A 19,824-nucleotide genomic window follows, 5' to 3' on the forward strand; every position below is an offset into this window, starting at 1 on the left:
CACTTATAAGACCAGATGTTCATTACAATATTGTAATTAAGGTAATTTACATGATTGAGAAAAGAGTAATGGCCTTTTAAAGCGTTTGATAACTGTTTCCTTTTCATCAAACATAATTTTCCTAATTAAGTTATACAATCTGAAAATTGATTTTAGCTACGTTTGTATCACGATTGTTTCAAAACCTTCCTCGGGTTAAATTACGATTATATGAATACGGACTCTTAAAAATTGAAAACAATGAATCACATGCCAACTTATATATAAACTTGTATTTTTACTTGCAATGAAAACATTAAAACTTAGCTACAAGAGAAGACGATATTATACAAAAATTTTATTATCTTTTTTTTTTTTTTTATTTTCTGAACTTTAACCCGCGAACTTAAACCTATCATTGTAACATATCGTTAGAACTTTTTGTTTGCCGCAACATTGATTGTAATTTGCAAGACCAAAATGTGATCTGCAAAGTGCAATCCGCGTGCTTCAACGTATAGATATCACATGTTCTATAAATTTAACTGAATTTAAGATAATTATTGACTTGTGTATATGTGTAAGAATAAAACTAATAAAGCAATATATTCATATATATATATATACATAAACTCTTACAAAACCTCTGACTGATAAGAAAAAACCAGACAGATTCTATACAAAAGAAACTTCTGATAAATCCGAACATCCTTGACATAAGATTCTACGGGTGAAGGTCATATCAAGTAAAAGAGTGTGAGCGCACCTTGTATATTGGTTACCTTCGAGGACTCGAACCTTTCCCAACAACGATCGACGCAAGCGTCGCGAGGCGGCAGCGTCCTGATAAGCGGCCGCTCGATAAGAGCCGAGAGACCTGTTCGGTTATGTACCAACAGAAAGAGAGAGAGAGAGAGAGAAAGTTAGCGTATATATATATATATATATATATATAATGAAGGATTAGGAGAAGCGTAAATAAAAATATCGCGACGGACGCGATTTATAGCGGTGGATAACGAGCGCGCGCGAGAGAGAGAACGAATGAAGTAAGCGCCGCGTTCTAATTGCACTCGAATCTCTCTCTCTCTCTCGCCGTCGAGGTATCGTCTTGCCGAATGATGAGTGAGACTGCGATGTGCGGTAAATCTCACGTGATTAGCCGCGAGATGCAAGCAGAGTCTGTATAACACAACTTGCTAGGGTTCGCGATAATTGAATTTCTCTCCGAGAACCAAAACTATTTTTACTTATGTAACATCAAGATTAAAATGTTTTCCGCGATATTCCCGCCGAGAGATTTAATCGTTTTGACTAACTCTTTTCGGCGTCACTACGATAACGAGATGCGACGATAAATTATAGAAATTGCACATTCAGATTGTTTTAATTAATGCGCCGTTGTTATTTGTTTCATTATTTAAAAAAAAAAAAAAGTAGAATATATATTCGATATGTCACCACGGCCGCTTTTATTCTGTAACTTTTAACGCATGCCTGACGCATGCGCGGTACGAAATTTTGCGCGATACAAAGTGTATCACAAAAAATGTAGCTACGTGTTAACAATATGCGATTAACGATAACGAAATTGCCGTTGTAAGTTATTACGGAATATGCGGGTTAGAACAAGATGCGATTTGCCAAATGCGTATGGAGCGTGATGTCTTTGTGACATCCGACGCAGCCGCACATTTGACAAGAATACTTACATGCTACACATCTACATGACATGCTTAAAATATATATTTTGAAGCAAACACTTGAAGAATAATCGTGTTGCATATTTGATATAAGTTAATCGATTGATTAGTATAATAAGATATAATTCGGATCTTATTTAAATAAAAGAGATTGCAACATACCATCGAACGTCCCATCTTAATTTGAAGTGGCTAACTGTGTGCGAAGATACCTACTCGAACTGTAGAGGGCTGACTCTTCAAAACACTTCTCTACACCTGCACCGTGGTTACACTCTCTGCACTTGAAATGAGACAGACGTATACGATAATACGTTAGAAAGAAAAAGCACAAAAATTTTATCTTCGCAAACAACGGACTTGTCTCTTCAACGTGACGTTGATCGTTCCGTCTGGAGTCCCGTCTTTCATTGTATCACGGAAAAAAGTCTTTTAATCTGTCCGTGTATCTCTGTCGCATCTGACATTTTGACAAATACGAGACAGCAGGAAAAAATCTGTTATATATATATATAAAAAGTTTATTACTTTTAAAATTGTTCACAGTGTGTTAATACACCCGCAAAAATGCATAGAATGTTTGGACGTGCTAAAGCCAAGGATCCACCGCCAAGTATCACGGACTGCATTGCAGGGGTAAGAACGGCGAGTTTGTCGTTATCAGAAGAACAATTAACGTTGATTCCTGTTTTTCCGTGACTTTTTTCTCTCAGTTTCAATCGTGAAATTTGAAAACGTATGTGATATCTGATTGGTAAGGTTGACAGCAGAGCAGACTCCGCGGAAAAGAAGATAGCTAGGTTAGACGCAGAGCTGAAGAAGTACAAGGATCAAATGGTGAAGATGAGAGACGGACCAGCTAAGAACGCGGTGAAGGCCAAAGCACTGCGTGTACTGAAACAACGGAAAATGTACGAGACCCAAGTGGACAACTTGCGTCAGCAAGCGTTTAATATGGAACAAGCGCAATATGCCACCCAAACGTTGAAAGATACTCATACAACTGTAACTGCTATGAAAGACGGTGTCAAACAAATGCAGAAGGAATTCAAAAATATTAACATCGATCAGATTGAAGTGAGTTGAAAAGTAAACTGTCATTTCTTAATCATGATCAGATAATATATTGTTGTTTCTATTTGTAGGATATACAAGATGATTTGGCAGATATGTTAGAACAAGCTGATGAAGTTCAAGAAGCATTGGGTCGCAGCTACGGAATGCCAGAAATTGATGATGATGAATTGGCAGCCGAACTAGAAGCTCTAGGTGATGATCTTGCTTTGGATGAAGACGCAAGTTTCTTGGACGATGCCATCAAAGCACCCAGTGCTCCAGATAAAGAACCTGGAGCAAGTTCTGTCAAAAACAAGGTCTGTATTCTGAAAAAGTTATCTAATAAACTGAATTCTGTGCAAAATTAGAATATGTAAATAATAGAGAACTCAAATATTTTATATATAATTTTCTTACTTTGTGAGACAACAAATAAACTTGATTTATATGTTAACAGGATGGTGTTCCGGTGGATGAATTTGGCTTGCCACAAATACCTGCTAGCTAAGCTTAAAGTTGCATCAAAATTTATAGATAAGACAATGTAAGCTTAAGAATATCTGCATGCACGCCCAAAGACATGATCCGTTAAAACAGAACACAAAGCTTTTCTACTCAATACTTCTAATGTGACATAAACAATGCTTTAGCAAAGTTCTGTTGACATATTTTCAGATATTTAGTTCCGTACTAATAGAATTTTGTTATTCTCTTTTAAAGCCACTATTTTTATTAAATTAGTATTATGTTGTACATATACATGTTAAATAATAAATACTTAATAAAATATTAAATATTGATAATAAACATGGAGACAGTCTCTCTACAATATATATGCAATGCATGCAGCTGATTTAAAATACATTTGTTTTTTAGAAATTGACAAACTCGTTAAATTATTTGTAATCTGGAGATATTTGACTCTTCCATGTTCTGCACTTCTGTGTAACATTCACATAAATTGAAAATATTTTCTTTGCTCTCAATGAAGTGTGTTTCTTCAAATCCGCATACTTTCGTATAGTGATGAACATGTGCCTGAAATTTTATGATATTTCATTACTATGTAATGTATAAAATTGTTGTGAAGTTTTGCAAGTTCAGTCGCAGAGTTTTAGAAGCAAACTGTTTAGAAGAAAGCTGTTCGCAGAATAAAAACCACTTGTTCTTGAGAGAGATGTGAAGTGTTTCTACCTTCTTTCTGTACAATTTAGAAAACTCTTGAACTACATCTTTGAATAATGAAGACATGGTAGATGAATTAAGAAGGCACAGTAATGATGAAGAATGTCCTGCTGGAGGAACAGAACACAATCCTATTTTCATACAGTCTCTGCTCCACGAAGTAAACTTCGATTTTTTCTGAAATCTAGAAGTCATATATAATTTACATAATGAAATAATTGGCGTGCGAAAATCTACAAATATTAAACAAAAAGTAAAAACGATTTAAAAAAAAACACCTTTCAATATTTCGCTTCATATCAGTTAATGTAGTATTGCCTCTTGCAATATGTGCAGCCGCAAGAATGACAGAGGTAGACTGTAGAGGATCTAATTTAATTAATTGATTATTTCGCGACCATGCACTGGTAAATAATTCATCCTGCAATCTTAAACATCGTTATTAATGCAGAACTTTCATGTTCTTAAAATGAGAAACTGAAAGAGAAAGAGAAAAAGCTAAAAGAAAGAAAGAAAGCTAACGTACTTCGTTTCTCGCATGGTGCATATATTTGGGGCGGATAAAGTTATGGGACTGATACTACTGAATATATAATGTAATTTCGGATAAGGGACTAGATTCGCAGCTACTTCATTCATATCCATATTTAAACTTCCTGGAAATCTGGATCCACTGAAACAAATTGTTGTTTTCTCACAGCGCCAAGACTCGTTCTCCTTCGTAATATCTTAAGAAAATTTAATTACCTGGTTAGATGTAAGAGCATGTTGACTATAATACTGTTCATATCCTGAAATGCCTTACATGAAACATTGTAATTCACTTGGCTTATATTCTCTCGTTTATTCAACTGAGCATTACATATATCTAAGAGAGCTTTATTTTCTACAGGAAACACACAAGTAGCGTGTTCTATAAGTTCCTGAGTTGCAAGCAAAGTGTTATAAGGTGCAGTTATAGTATCTTGCATATTTGCTGGATACACACATGACACAATTCTGAAATATTTATAGATATATAATTCTTAATATTACAATTTTTAAATAGTATATATATATAGTAAAATTAAAATTCAATATTAACTGATGTTCATACAAGGCACACCTCTCTACATGAGGATAATTATCTTTTAATAATTTCAAGATAGCCGTGCCTAATCCAGATCCAGTGCCACCTCCCAAAGAATGCATTAACAAAAATCCATGAAGTCGATCACATCGTTCAACTACACGTCTTATACTCTCTTCTATACGATCATGATATTCTTTACCATGATCATGATATCCTATTGCCCTAAAAAGTCACACATTCTCTTCTCTTTCGCTGCGTTTTTATATTTAAGAATATACATAAAAATTGTTTTTTTACCAATTGTTCCCAGATCCTGGATAATTTGTAACAATACATGTTTGATCAAATAATTGTCTCAGTGGACCTTGCTTGAATCTAGATACTACACTGTCTTCCATATCTACAAGAACAGCCTGTTCTCAAACAAAATATTCTGTTAAAATTGAAAATATTACTAAATATATTTTTCTTGTTAGAAAAAAAGATAAAATGCAAAAAAACTATATACATACTCTAGCTTTAACTTTACTCTTGTTTAGATCAGCCACATTTTGAAAGTGTAAGTTTTTTGCTTTGTCTGGAATTTGAAAGAAACTGTGAAAAGCATCAGACAGATCGCTGATGTGTTTGATGTGATTTCTTTGCACTTTGAGCAAATGTACACCCCCAGTTTTAGTTTGGATACCATATTCGTGCAAAGCCAAAGGCCAAAAAGCTGATCCTATTTGATTTCCACATTGGCCAACTAGAACATATTCATGTAAGAAAATAAAGTATAGTTTTTTTGTTTTCTTTAATACATTTTTTTCATTTGTGGATAAAATCTGATGTACTGTTTTATTTGAGATGAGTATAAAGTATTTACCTTGTATTGTAACAAATTCGCTCATTATTATATCTAGAATTTAAATTGTCACTATCACTCGTCATTCAATTTTAAGAAATATTGAGATATATGTAAATGTTACTTCTTGCTTTCTGAGATATTTGCTATTTTGGCATCTGTCAGTTAAGGTCATGGGCCAGATGGGCCCGATTAACGACGTCATTTAAATCGCTTGATGAAATTTTGTAGCGTGATCGATCTATCGCATTTATGTCTGCATAGGTCGACGCCGCTCTTACGATCTCTCGTTATGTATCGAGATAATTCAAATTTTTTGTCGCTATTTTTGCATTATCAGGTGAGCAAATTGGCGGCATGTCGCAAGTATAGTGAATGTGATATTATTGTATTTCGTGATATTATTGTATAAGAAAAATTGTATAATTAGGAAAATGAGTGGGACAAATAAATCGAAGAAATGGATTTTCTTGTGCTTCTGCCTATTTCAATGCGCGTATGCTCGACGTATAGTTGAGGAAACAAGTAAGAACTTATCTAACCTGTACTTGCCTGAGAGACTTTGCCTCGACATTATCAGAAATTAAGAGTTAAAAATAGCTACATATCTTTTTATCACATTACATGAATAATATGTCAATAAATCTTGTTATTTAAAAGAAAAAGCAAAAAAGCAAGATGTATTTTGTTATATATTTGATTGATGTTTCAGGAGTGAATTTTCTGAGTGCAGGTGATAGCGTAGAAAATAATAGTCCTGGTTTAAAAATATATTGTCATAATGCAACTTCCAAGTATCTAACACATATGTGGAGAACCATGACTGTAAGTTAATACATACATATATGTGTATATACTTCTTGTTTATTGGTGCTATAGCTTGAGATGGGCCAGGGCCTCCAGAAGCCTAGTCTTTCCATTCAAAGATAATAGAGTGCGAGCAAGGATCTACTTTTAAGCTTCTAACCATTACTATTGCTCCGAGACTTAACTTTCAGTTTCTTAATATAAGTTTTTTACGAGGCAAGGTTAGCACCCAAACTAGAGAACTAGCTGATTAGAGGCCCGATTCAGTTTGCCAGTCTCTTTCATTCAGTAAATTTGACTGAAAGAGACCGGCCTAGAAAAATCCAAAGATATGAATTTGAATTCCACATTAGGGGACCTTCCTACTTGCAGACCCTACACTCAGACTGCGAGACCACTGGGCTGGTCGCATGTATATACATAATACAGATATGTATATATATTTTTAAATATAACAATACATGTAAATATATATTATAGATGCATCTGAACACCAATACAGACTCCTATGATTTATATGATGGTAAAACTTCTTCTGAAATTTATCAGAAACATGAACAAAATCAAAGATTGTGGAGTTTTGTTTTCCTAGATTCAGGAAAACATACACAGTTTAGAATCAATCCTTTTGAAGATACATGTATAGGTGTTTTCATAGATCCTTCCAATGACTCTGAGTATATTATGTCTCTAATAGAAACACGCAAGTATCTAAATAAAAAAAGTATAAATTTTTAATGTATTATCTAACAAGTAATGTATAATCATTATTTGTTTCTATAGGTATCAATGTTTGGGGATTGACAATGATGCTAACAGGTATCATACTTTTTTGGTGTGCACAGTTATTAAGCCAAAATTCATTATTTTATTATATCTGTGGTATAGCATTTGGAGTTTTCTTATCTCTTATAATCCTAATATATATGGTAGGAAAATTAGTACCACGAGTAAGTATTATAATGTAATGATAACTTCTAAAATTTTTATAATCTGATAAATTATTTTATACGCACACATACATATGTATAAATAATAGATATACACATAAATCTACGTTTTTTATTAAGGGAAAAGTTATGTATTTAATGTTTGCTACATCAATGAGTATTTATCTTGCTCGGTTATTGTGGGAAAATGCACAGTTAATTGTGGTACAATACAGAGAATGGGTGATGTGGTATATTCTTATTACTTCTCTGATCAGTTTTATGATCTGCTATCGGTTTGGTCCTGTTACCAATGCGAGAACAAAAAAAATAATACAGTGGTTTTTACAGGTAAACTAATTTTCTATATATTAAATATTGTTTTTATTGTTGTTGACATAATTGAAATATACGTGCTTAAAATAATTATTGTATTTGCATAGCTTATAGGTTTATTACTCGTGTATAATAGCAGTCATTTCTATGAAGCTTCTATTTCATGCTGTATTCTACTTGTACTTCTTTATAATTTTCCGAGAGGAGCTTTCGAACGAGGAAAGAGATATTGGTAAGCACAGGACGCTCTGCAGCATAACAGTCACTTTTTTTCAATCACATACTACATCTAGCTGCAACTGTGTAAAACATTTTGCGTTTTTCAGATTATTTAAGCAAAGTTCAAGTTTGTGTTATGCATATTCTATCTTAACATTGCTTTTTCTCGATAGCTTTATATTTGTGTGCGCTTTTACATACTTTTTTTACATAATTTTGTATTGATATTTAAAATTTATTTAAGTACGATATATAACATGTATATACACACAAATCATGTGTTATGTCATTATTATAAGTTTTTATTTTACATAATAAAATTCAATTATATGTTAACATCTAATTTATTCGATATCAACAATTGCATTCTGTATTAGTATATAGCTTTATAAATATTTTTATTTAAGTATTATTGTACTATATGTATGGCAGTATTGCATTTTGAGTTTGCAATAAAGTACATTATATCATCTTCTGTTTTATTAACAAAAATTATATAACAAATTCAGATATTCATATGTTACATCAATTATCTTGTTTATTACATTTTATTTTAGAAGAATATTTTGTAAACTTTTTTCATGCATGTAATGTGCTTTTCTGATAAAAATAATAAGTACGGTTATGTATTTTCCTTGTTTTGATAACTTCTCTAATATCATCAATAATATCATTAATATATTCATCAATCGATAATATCATCAATATATTTGTTGCGAATATTCTGTGTGTGTGAACTATATAAACACATGAGTATATTTACAATAAATGTTTTCTCCATATTTCTTCTAAAATTTATTTTGAATAAGAGATAATATATCGTTTTATCTGCTTATTTTTTTTGTTTAAAAAAGGCAAAGAGCTTTTCCGGAAAAGCGGAAGTTGATAGATGAAGATCAATATCGTTTGGAAGGAGTGCGAGAAACTAAAAAAGCTTTAAAGGAATTACAGACCTATTGCTCCAGTCCGGAATGTAATCCGTGGAAGACCATTTTAAAATTGAAAGACCCTATAAGGTTTATACACACACAGAGTTTGTTTTTAGTTTGTTGGATATACACGTGAAGATTTATCAATATGGATGTATGAATTTCTTTTAGATTTGCGAAGTTCATAAATGGAGATTCACATTTGTCAGAATATGAAGTCGAGGAGCATGAAGAAGAGCTTTCGAAAATTCTAGATGAAGATGAATACACAGACGATGAATAAGGATTTATACCACATAAAACTGAATTATATTTAATTATTTGTTTTTTTTTTGTTTTTACTTTAGGATTCACTATCAGGACGAAAGTGTATTTATTTTCTAACTAGTGGCTTTTTTTGTAGCAATAACTATAAAATACTTTTTTGTTTATATAAAGTTTGATTTATATTTTCAATATAAATATGTACTATACCTATATGATAAATTTATATGTCAGTTTTTGTGAATAATGTTTGCTCAAAGATATCTTGTTATTTATATACGACAATATCAATTATTAATAATTTATTTTTAGAATTATAGTTTTTTAACTATATATTATAATCATATTTATAAAAGATTGTAACAAAAAAGATTGTAAGGAAGTTAATTCAAAAATACTAATCCTCATAACATTATCTCAAGGTAACATGCTCATCTATATTTATATCATCTACATTGTAATAGTAATCGAAATAATTGTAATATGAGACTGATATTTTGTTAACGGTATTTTTTCCTAATTATATATAGAAGGTGACGTGTGATAAATAAATAGAATATTAATTAAATTGTACTTTTTTCTCTTTATATATACATATAACAATTGTCGTAATTTAGACAAATGTGATGTATAAAGTTTATTGTGTGTGTGTGTGTGAGAGAGAGAGAGAGAAGAGAAAAAGATTCAATTATAAACCGATCAAGCAACAAGTTTAAATACTGTTTTAAAGGTTTTACATTATTTCCTTATAGTTTTTAAATTGTTTTAAAAAGTAAGAAGTTAAACACTTTATGGGACATATCCCAATAGCTTCAAGAAAGTATATAATAAATTAAACATTTCGACCATGGGCATCAAACTGAGAGGTAAGAAGTGAGCATCCGCTAGGTAATTCAATATTGTGTGCAATCCTGGTAAAAATATTCTAAAGAACGCTTGCGATAATAATGAAGTTGTTGCACGTATCATTTCATTGCTTTGACTTTCCATCGCATTCAAGAAGTAACACCATATATCTTTGGTCGTTTCAATCGGATGCAGCATCATTTGTTCGACCAAATCGATAGACAATTTTTCTATCGATCTATTTGTTGAGCATAATAATATATCATTTACAAACTTTCTAAACTCTGATACAGATCTAGTCAAAACGTTATCTCCAGCAAATCCTACTATTCTTAATCCCATTTCTAATGGCGACATTAGGTCTCTTATGAGACATCTCTTTTGTCTTGAGAGAGATTTTACCAGAGGTGCATTTGGATATTTCGATATGTAATTGCTGTCATCTGTAGAAATCAAACAGATATTTATTTGGCATATAAATATTATATCAACCATTTATATAGATATAATTGTTAAAATTATTTATTTATTATTTAGTATTTCTATTTTTTTAAATAATATATGTATGTAGTATATTTAGCTATCGTGAAAAGAGCGTGTAAATTATTTATATATCGAAATACTCGATTTTTTAAAATTGATAACTTCCATCAGACATATGGTGTGTATCAGTTTTTGTTATTTACGAAAGAAATACAAAAGCATTACTTATTAAGCAATTTAACTATTTTAAGCAATGTAATTCTTATTGTAACTTACGTGTTATTCCTTTTATTATGTCGACACTTTTTTCAGCATATATGCCGAGAGTTCCGTATATCACGGCCACACAGACAACGAGAATTGGTATCTTCATCTTGCAAATAACTGATCTCAACTGAAAAGTGTCAGTATTTTCCGTCGTACTTTCGTCTTGTCTTCTGTTTTGTCGTAAGTTTTCTTGTAAAGCCAGTTTGTTTGTTCTGACGAAGTCTTTTTATCGTATTTTGTTTTTTAATCTTCAACAGAAATAATTATCTTGAATAATCTTTTGACAACTTGACATCGTAGCTGACATGTTTCCACACGCAAGAAAAATGGCCAATGACGCGCGCGACAAAGTAAGTAAACTATTTCAAACTAAATTACGTCTAATTGCTTGCACTTAAAGTAAACAACTTATTGCGTTTAATAAATCTCAGTTTGAAATAATTGAGTTTTTATTGTAATATATAAAAACTCACGTACGCGTGCTCAGGTTGCACAAAGAATGCTTTTTGTCGAAAGACAGTGTCAGTTTTAAACTTAAAAATATGTAAAAATGTTTTTCACGGACAAACGCTGACGCATACTAGTATGTATATAAGGTTTGTTATCAGTTAATTTTGCATATGGAAATGATCGCCAATGACATTTATGATCAACTCACTTTATTTTCGTTATCACCGCATTTCAACGTTAAGAGTCAAGCTTTCGAGCTTATTTTTTTTTTAGAGAATATGAATGATATTAAAGAAGTTATCGAGAAAAATATATATATATTATTGTATCATTTCTTATTATATTTTTTTTTTTTCAAAAACTCACATTATACACATGAAAAGTTTATATAAATAAAATTTATATAAAATACATTCTTTTAAAGTAAAATTTGATAAGCAAGAGAATGCAACATATGAAATAATAAACAATGTATCTGTTATACATAAGTCTATAACAGAAATTGTTTACAAAAATATGTTTGACTACTTTCATGCGTTTTGCTCGCAATTTGTTCCCGAACAAATGTTGTTTTCCTAACATAAAGTTATGGCCTCGGTTTTTGAAATGTTAAGCACGCGAAGAATTTCAAATGCTCAAACATTTTTTCCTCTTCTGTACACGAACGAACTCCCTATCGATTGTCTTTGCAACTCAGGAAACGTGGCTTCATCAAGGTTGCGCGCTATAAAGAAGTGAAAATAATATGCAACATATTTTTAACTAATTAGATATAATTGTATATTTGTTCCCGAACAAATGTTGTTTTCCTAACATAAAGTTATGGCCTCGGTTTTTGAAATGTTAAGCACGCGAAGAATTTCAAATGCTCAAACATTTTTTCCTCTTCTGTACACGAACGAACTCCCTATCGATTGTCTTTGCAACTCAGGAAACGTGGCTTCATCAAGGTTGCGCGCTATAAAGAAGTGAAAATAATATGCAACATATTTTTAACTAATTAGATATAATTTTGATAGTCGAAATACAGCGAGCAAAGAAACAACACACCTAATTTATTTTTAAATAGCAAGAATTGCACAATTGTTACTTTTTGGCCATAATATGCAAAACAATATGAAAAAACGATAATATATCGTCTAATATATCTGTGACCAGTTTTCTGCAAATTAATGGACTTTGTATTATTAATTGTAAGTAAGTATATCTTAATTGTTTATATAACATTGACAAGTCTTACTTATAATTAAGATATACTTAATCTTACATATAAAGTTTTGTGTTTTTGTTATTTAGTACGTTCACAGAGCTAATTGGCGTTGCACAAATTATTGAACAATGTAATTTAGATTCGTACAAACATGAAATATATATATATATATTTATTTATTGTGAATTTGTTTATACAATATGAGAGTTTAAAAATACACGATTTTAATTCTTTTATAGATTATAGAAAACAAATATGATAAAAAACAGCATTCGTTAAAAGTTAAAAAATTTTTTATTATTTTTATCGCATCTGTATCTCTCGTAGCAACCAAAAAAAACTACTACTTTCTTCATAAAAAATATATATTATTTTTTTTATCGTTTGCTACTGTGTTTTTTAGATGTTTTTTAAGATCGTTCTTTTGTTTAGTTGTATTTGACTTGCGATTATTACAAGCGATATGATGTAATTTGCGCATCGATTTATGTGAATCGGTACATGATATCAGAGATGTGCGTAAAATAATGTTATTGTTCTTCCACACTAATATCTTTATTTTATCTAGGATATGGATTGTGACACGCGTTTATCATTACATGCCACCTTCGTGTTACATGAGATTTTATCAAAACATCCATTATTGCGGTTTATGTACATACATATATATACATATATATTATAATTCTGTCGCTCAATGTTCACTCAATTATGTACAAAATGTTCATAGAAATTATCGATCGACCTGTGTCCTGTGAGAATTTTCAACGAGCGCTCATCGATCCTTCAATCAATTCACGATTCGTAAATTATTTTATTTCATCGTTAAACACCATTCTCTTCACTTTAATTCTTTCTCTTCAGACGATACACGGAGAATTATTTGAGCAGCTGTTCGGCTCGCATATACGGGAGAGCAAACAGTCCAGGAGAGAAGAAAGCAAACACGTAATTTACTCAACGTTCACGGAATATCATCGTTTGATATATGCGGGTGCTGATCGATCTTGTTTATTTAAGATTTGACTTTTGTTCTTAACAATCAACTTTATCTTCGCGCTCTAGTTTAGTTAGGCGTCGCAACAATTGTTGCGATCGTAGCAACAATAATTGTTGCTCGGAAAGATCGATCATTGCATTAAGTCTTTGCGTGCAACGAGGGTCAATTCCGATACATAGCTTTTATCTAGTATCTCAAAACTAAACTAGAGCTTCGACCGAGAGTGCAATGCGAAACGCAGTGATGATGCGACAATAAAATGCGTCGGATCCGGAAACGCGGAAACTCATCGTATAATCGAACTGGCTCGTGAGACCGATCGGAATGATGTTTCGGCGCAAGTTCGACGTTTCCTTGCTCGCGGGTCTGATCGCTCTAACGTGGATGACGGTAATATTCGATCTCGCGTGTGGTCAACTGATCAGGCCGGTTTATGTGTACGAAGGTCTTATCAGGGACATTCATGATTACTTTAACAACACGTGCATCATACTTCTGCACGCCAATTCAAATCCCATCGAGACGCAAGGTAAGAGAAGCATTTCGACTTCTTCTCAAGAAACTTTATTAGTACTCAGAGAAAAAACGTGAGATCATTGCGTTAGTCGTGAACCAGATCGCGTTCGTTTTTCCTTTGCAGGACTCGCAGAAGCCGATCGTTTGCTAATTCTTCAGAAATATTTGAGTTCGACTCTTCATATACGCACAGCGCTCATGGATTTTCAAATGTTTAAAACACGAGTGAGAGCTTAGACAAAGAATACGTTTTTATCATTAATTTACTATTATATAAATAATTTCTATCGGATATATATGTATCGAATAACGTTTGTTTTTTGCTGAAAAAAAAAGAGAAAAGATTTTTTATTGTCTTTTTTATAGGTCGGTCAAAGTTATTACCACATCAAAAGACCTTTGTTTGTTATATTAAATGATCACGAAGAAACAAGAAATAGTTTTGCTCATGTGAGTGTTGTTTGAAAATTTAATTCACACGTTTATTAGTTGTGTGTTATTTTATGTTGTTTATAAAATTATTGTATTTATATAAAACATTGATGTGGGAAAATAAGGTTTTTCTCTTTATAAACTTTTGTCATATAATTAATATTAGAAAAGTGTTTAGAAATTTTTACTATATATACTTATAAATATAAAAAAGTTACAAGGTTTTAGAATAAAATTTTGTCGTAAAATATCGCAATAAAACCAACGTTCAGGAAAGGACTGATCAGGCAGAATATTTAATTACAAAATGTAGCAGGTCTCGTCATGGATCGCAATGGCTTATCCCACTTGGTTGGTCTTCTTTGATAACAAAACTACATTTTCGGACTTTTTCTTTAAAGTTTATGTGCCATTTGACTGCGAATTTATGGTAGCTCGCAGCATCGACGACACGGGACGAGAGATCATCAATGAAGTATATCAAATTGATAAAGAGAAAGAACTGAGATCGATGAGATTTGGTGTATGGGATGTGAAGATAGGTCTAAAAGGTCCTAAGCACGGCTTATTTTCGCGAAGAAATGATCTTTTCGGTCAGAAAATACGCGTTACGTCGGTTCATGTAAGATCCCATCCTAATCGCGCTTATGTTTCTTACAAAACAATTTATTGTAAACACTTCTTGAATAATTCTCGAAGTGATGATTTTGAAAAATATTTGTTAAATATACAACAATTTTATATTTATAGGATCCTCCTATTAGCTTGTTTCATCGAAATAAACAAAACGAAGTAACAGGAATAAGTGGTTTTTTTGGAGAAGTACTTTTGCTTCTGCAAGAGGGACTAAACTGCACGTAAATATTATTAAATAAAGAAAAATATGTAATACAAAACTACATGTGTATAAAAAAGAGAAAGAAAGATACATGTTAACTATTAATATTATCACAAACGCAATATCTTCTAAATGAGAACGCAATTTATTAAATTAATTACAAGTTTTAATTTATTTATTGCGTTCTTTGCTCTCGGTTAGAAATAACTTAGAAATCATTTTTTATCTTCTTTGTCTTTATCTATTTTATTTTTCTCTTCTTCTTCTTTACGCCGTTTTTGTTGCTCTCGAAGTTCTTTCAGTTGCCTAGCAGTTTCTCTTCGAAAGTATTCATCTTCGTGTGCAGCTCCTTTCTCCTCAAAAATGTCCCTCTTTCGACCATCGCCGCTTCTTCGACGTCTTTCTTCTGTATAGAGTCTTGTACAGCAAGTTCTAATTATAAATATAAATTTTTTAATATATTATATATGTTTTCCCATATATATATATTTCAGATATTCAACATATAAAAAATTAGTCGTGCAACTCTTATACATGGAACATAAAATAAACTTCAATATTAATATAATAATCATAAAAGAGGTTACATTGTTTTTCTTATTCTTTTCGTGCTGTTCCATTTTGTAAAAAAACTGCGCAGCATGACGTCGTTATCGTTTCTTCATTATATATTCTTCCTCTGTCTCTCGTGTTTGTTAAAACATGTTTAAACAAGTTGATATTGAAAAAGCGGCGTTTATTATAATTTTTGACATTTTTTTTTATTTTAGTTGTGACAGTTCTCTTCTCTTTCTCTCTCTTTCTGCCTCTCAATGTGAAGTTCTATCAAAAACGACTCTCTTTTTGTTGTTTCACTTGTGCTTATAATTCTGACACTTAAATCTGCAGCGCACATTTTCTTTTCGAATTGCATGCGAGTTTCATGTAACGATTTGACAACAATTCGTTGTGATTTACAAATCACGATCGGTCAATTCTGACATTCGCCAGAAAGCGATTCAGAAAGAAAACATCGTGTGCCGTAGATATTACTTGATAATTTACGTTTACATTAAGAAATAAAAAACAATAATATATGCTAAAGAACTGTATAAAACAGTATCTCTTTATTATATTTAGATATATCATATATCACGTACTGCGTCTCAAATTTTAGATTTACATACAAGGAAGCTCAATCGTGGGGCATGTGTCTGTCGAACGGCTCGTGCACGGGTGCAGTCGGAATGTTAATGAACAACGACGTCGATTTCGCGGCAACCGAGTTCGTGATGACCTCAGACAGATTAGACGTCATCAGTTTTACAACGCCCATTTACACAACCAAGTATTTCTAATTCGTAAAACGTCCAGAATGTGATAAAAAAATAATAATAATAATAATAAAAGACACTTTTATTTCTCGAAAGTGGTTTATTGACATAGGACATTAAAATTAATTTGAGAATCTATATCAATAAACGATTGTCTAGCATTTAGACTTTTTCACGTGCGCGCGAATCAAATGGAACAATTAAAATATGTCGTACACATTTGTTTTATTTGTTAAGATGTCGTGCGTACATCGCGCGACCGGCGCCGGCGAATGTAAAATGGGACGCCTATACGGCACCGTTTTCTGCGAGCATCTGGGGCGTCATCATTCTCTTTATAGTAATTATGAGCGGTTCGATCGTGCTTATTCGAAAATTATTTCTAATTGCATCCTTAAGTCTGCGGATTGACGACCCATCACCGTCAAGATTCACGGAGATTCTGTTCTTCGTCTTAGGAGCGTTTTGCAGTCAAGGTAATCATCATTATATATATATATATATTGTCTGTGAATCGATATTCTTTTCTTTTCTAATAATCGATTTTCAAAAATTGCATATAATTTTTTTTAATTTGCAAACATTCGCGATATATCGAATAATATCGTCAGGCATGCAACAATCCACGTTGGATCCCGTGAGAATGGTACATTTTGTGATTCATTTAACGGCCGTTGTGATCTTGGCCGCGTATTCCGCCGCTTTGATCAGTTTCCTCACTGTAAACACGTTTGTAATGCCGTTTACGACCATGACCGGTCTTCTGGAAGACGGGACCTATCGTTTTGGAGTCGTTGGTGATTCGGCCGACTTTGGTTTCTTTAAGGTATCTCACAATCTCTAAATCATTTCTAAATCATTTCTAATTAAAACGACGAATCATGATAATTTTGTTGCAATAGAACACGTCGGACAAAATAATAAACATGTTGTTCGACAAGTCAGTATCGAAAGAAATTGATCTGCCGATCAATTACATGGACGGTTTGGATCGAGTTTGTACAGAGCACAAATACGCTTTTATGACACTGGATAATATGGCAGCGTTGTTGCAGCAGAAGGTCAATTGCAAACTGGAGCCATTGGATGTCATCACACAAACTACCGTTGCGATGGCTCTACAACCCAACAGCCCCTATCGTGGTATCATCAATGCCAAGTGAGTGCGAGATCCCTTGTCGGCGGAAATTAAATATTTAACGATATATACGTGTCATATAATAATTCCCCGCAAAACAAAAAAAATAAAATTTACCCCGTTAAGAAACAGTTTTTATATATACTACAACAAAAAAAAGTTAGTCATAAAATCTGACAGTTTACGACTAACTCTTTGTTTTGACAATCGCAGCAAGAGTATTTCGCTCTGTCACGCTTCATTCTTATAATTGTTGCAATTTTATATCTTCTTGAGGAGCGCTGAGAAATGTCATTTTATCGCTTTACAAAAAAAAGAAAAACATTTTTTGTTTAACAGAGTACTTCTGATTATTTTGAAAATAATACACTATTTTTGTTTTCATATATGTTGCAGTATTCTTCTGCTGAGAGACGGCGGAATCATGCAGCGACTCATGCAAACTCAATGGTCTGTCGAATTAAGCGGAGTAAGTATTTTTGAATAACAAAATTTACTTTTAAAAAAACCTTACAATTTAATGTTATTTTAATTTAACACTTTCAGTATGAAAGTGCGATTAAAACTACTATATATGTTAACCAATGCGTCAATATATATCACAGATTTCTATACTACACTAGATCGCTAACTTAGGTAGTGGGGGTAGGCAAAAAGTGAAGCCGAATTAGGATACGCCGCCATTTGTAATACGGACGCGCCAACTTCACACATTTCTATACTGCACCAACTTTTAAATGAATTAAATTTTTATTTTTTATACCAACAAGTTAAAAGTTACAAAACATAAATATTTGTATTTACAAAGACAGGAATCATATTTAAAAAAATATATTTATTAGTGGCAAACGATTATTTAAAGAAAAAGTAAAAGTATGTCGACTCCGTTGCCTTAAAAAAGCGTTGACGTTTATCTTGTTACACCACTGGCGTTTCTTACACACACAATATAACGCGATGTAAATGACATATTTCTATACTGAGAATATACGAAATTATAAGTGTTGACAGGAAGTTCAGCCATTTGTAATGCGGATAATGATGATTGGTGGCTTCATCCCCACTACTTAAGTTAGCGATCTAATGTAGTATAGAAATCTGTGATATATATCTTTCAAGTTTATAAAAAAAAAAAAAAATACTATTTTCTCAAAAAGCGTTTAATTATATTTGTTACTGATTGTAGCCAACTTCATCATGGAAGTCGGTCGAGATTGGTGACATAGTGCCATTGTTGCTTCTTATAATTGGCGCTTTGTTCTTCAGTTGCTTTATTTATAGTTTAGAACGAGTTGTTTATAAAAGTCTCGTGAACCGACTCAAGTTAAGAACGAGTACATTACGACAATCAAGAATGTAAATAAGATATATATATATATATATATATATATATATATATATTGTATATATATATTTTGTATACTTTGTAATGTACCTCTATGTATATATACACATACATGTAGTGTTTGTAAGAAAATAAAATAAAAATTTATAAAGCAAAGAGTAACAAATAATAAAGTAAAAGATGCAATATCTGAATATAATCCATGAATTCTGATGCTGCTCGCTATAAATCTTGTTTTCTTGACAATTACACATGTGTTATGTAGCAAGTTGTGCGGATCTTTATCTCTTTTCTTATTTTCACGGGTCCAGTCAGTTCATTTCTCAAAATAAATCAAATCGACGTCTGCGACAGTTCGCTATTCACGTATCTGTAAAAGCGCAAAACATATAGTAATTTTATTAATAGTAAAACAGCACAATATATGATTGAAAGAGATGTACTTAATTACTTACTTCATCTTGCTCGGCACTCAAAACTTCAGCAGCTCATTTATTTCTTTTTATAATTGTAAGTACAATAACGCTAGCTTACGGGGCGAAAAAGCGATCGTAAAAACTCTTACGGGCCTGGCCGCTCTCATTCGTCTCTCTGTTGGTGCACATAGTACAGAACAGAACCACATCGAAGATAAAAAGTACTTTTATTCATTGAGTTTGTAAA

General features: G+C 32.1%; 6 protein-coding genes across 10 annotated transcripts; 4 read left to right on the forward strand and 2 right to left on the reverse strand.

The window, feature by feature from the left end:
- The first annotated feature begins 2,050 nt into the window (after positions 1 to 2,050).
- On the forward strand, positions 2,051 to 3,534 carry LOC109853714 (charged multivesicular body protein 5). Its single transcript, XM_020426071.1, has 4 exons — positions 2,051 to 2,318; positions 2,442 to 2,759; positions 2,828 to 3,055; positions 3,196 to 3,534. Exons 1-4 carry the CDS (start codon positions 2,250 to 2,252, stop codon positions 3,244 to 3,246), a joined length of 666 nt encoding a protein of 221 aa, XP_020281660.1. The 5' UTR covers positions 2,051 to 2,249; the 3' UTR covers positions 3,247 to 3,534.
- Positions 3,535 to 3,567: 33 nt separating this feature from the next.
- On the reverse strand, positions 3,568 to 6,038 carry LOC109853715 (tubulin epsilon chain-like). Of its 4 annotated transcripts, none has more exons than XM_020426072.1 (9): positions 5,861 to 6,038; positions 5,508 to 5,740; positions 5,293 to 5,408; positions 5,008 to 5,217; positions 4,671 to 4,922; positions 4,450 to 4,596; positions 4,202 to 4,351; positions 3,933 to 4,107; positions 3,568 to 3,776 (listed from the first exon to the last, which is right to left on the reverse strand). In XM_020426072.1, the coding sequence occupies exons 1-9, from the start codon at positions 5,883 to 5,885 to the stop codon at positions 3,630 to 3,632; spliced, it is 1,455 nt and encodes a 484-aa protein (XP_020281661.1). In that variant the 5' UTR covers positions 5,886 to 6,038; the 3' UTR covers positions 3,568 to 3,629. The 4 variants fall into 4 exon arrangements, with proteins under 4 accessions (XP_020281661.1, XP_020281663.1, XP_020281665.1 ...); XM_020426074.1 differs by having other exon boundaries at positions 5,029 to 5,217; positions 5,861 to 6,037; XM_020426076.1 differs by lacking the exon at positions 5,861 to 6,038 and having other exon boundaries at positions 5,293 to 5,395; positions 5,508 to 5,595.
- Positions 6,039 to 6,172: 134 nt separating this feature from the next.
- LOC109853716 (nuclear envelope integral membrane protein 1) lies at positions 6,173 to 9,620 on the forward strand. The gene is made up of 8 exons (XM_020426077.1): positions 6,173 to 6,364; positions 6,552 to 6,664; positions 7,127 to 7,349; positions 7,430 to 7,596; positions 7,717 to 7,926; positions 8,019 to 8,143; positions 8,985 to 9,146; positions 9,231 to 9,620. Exons 1-8 carry the CDS (start codon positions 6,274 to 6,276, stop codon positions 9,340 to 9,342), a joined length of 1,203 nt encoding a protein of 400 aa, XP_020281666.1. The 5' UTR covers positions 6,173 to 6,273; the 3' UTR covers positions 9,343 to 9,620.
- Positions 9,621 to 9,886: 266 nt separating this feature from the next.
- On the reverse strand, positions 9,887 to 11,471 carry LOC109853717. Of its 2 annotated transcripts, XM_020426079.1 has the most exons (3): positions 11,397 to 11,471; positions 10,929 to 11,167; positions 9,887 to 10,612 (listed from the first exon to the last, which is right to left on the reverse strand). In XM_020426079.1, exons 2-3 carry the CDS (start codon positions 11,023 to 11,025, stop codon positions 10,113 to 10,115), a joined length of 597 nt encoding a protein of 198 aa, XP_020281668.1. In that variant the 5' UTR covers positions 11,026 to 11,167; positions 11,397 to 11,471; the 3' UTR covers positions 9,887 to 10,112. The 2 variants fall into 2 exon arrangements, with proteins under 2 accessions (XP_020281668.1, XP_020281667.1); XM_020426078.1 differs by having other exon boundaries at positions 10,929 to 11,423.
- Positions 11,472 to 13,906: 2,435 nt separating this feature from the next.
- Positions 13,907 to 15,388, forward strand: LOC109853695. Its single transcript, XM_020426041.1, has 5 exons — positions 13,907 to 14,108; positions 14,220 to 14,320; positions 14,462 to 14,545; positions 14,841 to 15,149; positions 15,278 to 15,388. The coding sequence occupies exons 1-5, from the start codon at positions 13,907 to 13,909 to the stop codon at positions 15,386 to 15,388; spliced, it is 807 nt and encodes a 268-aa protein (XP_020281630.1).
- Positions 15,389 to 15,958: 570 nt separating this feature from the next.
- On the forward strand, positions 15,959 to 19,176 carry LOC109853696. Its single transcript, XM_020426042.1, has 6 exons — positions 15,959 to 16,692; positions 16,916 to 17,154; positions 17,290 to 17,504; positions 17,581 to 17,837; positions 18,213 to 18,285; positions 19,003 to 19,176. Exons 1-6 carry the CDS (start codon positions 16,553 to 16,555, stop codon positions 19,174 to 19,176), a joined length of 1,098 nt encoding a protein of 365 aa, XP_020281631.1. The 5' UTR covers positions 15,959 to 16,552.
- Positions 19,177 to 19,824: the final 648 nt, after the last annotated feature.

This window comes from Pseudomyrmex gracilis, unplaced genomic scaffold, assembly GCF_002006095.1.
Source record: "Pseudomyrmex gracilis isolate BER0280 unplaced genomic scaffold, ASM200609v1 scaffold_53, whole genome shotgun sequence".
NCBI classification, from domain to species: Eukaryota; Metazoa; Arthropoda; class Insecta; order Hymenoptera; family Formicidae; genus Pseudomyrmex; species Pseudomyrmex gracilis.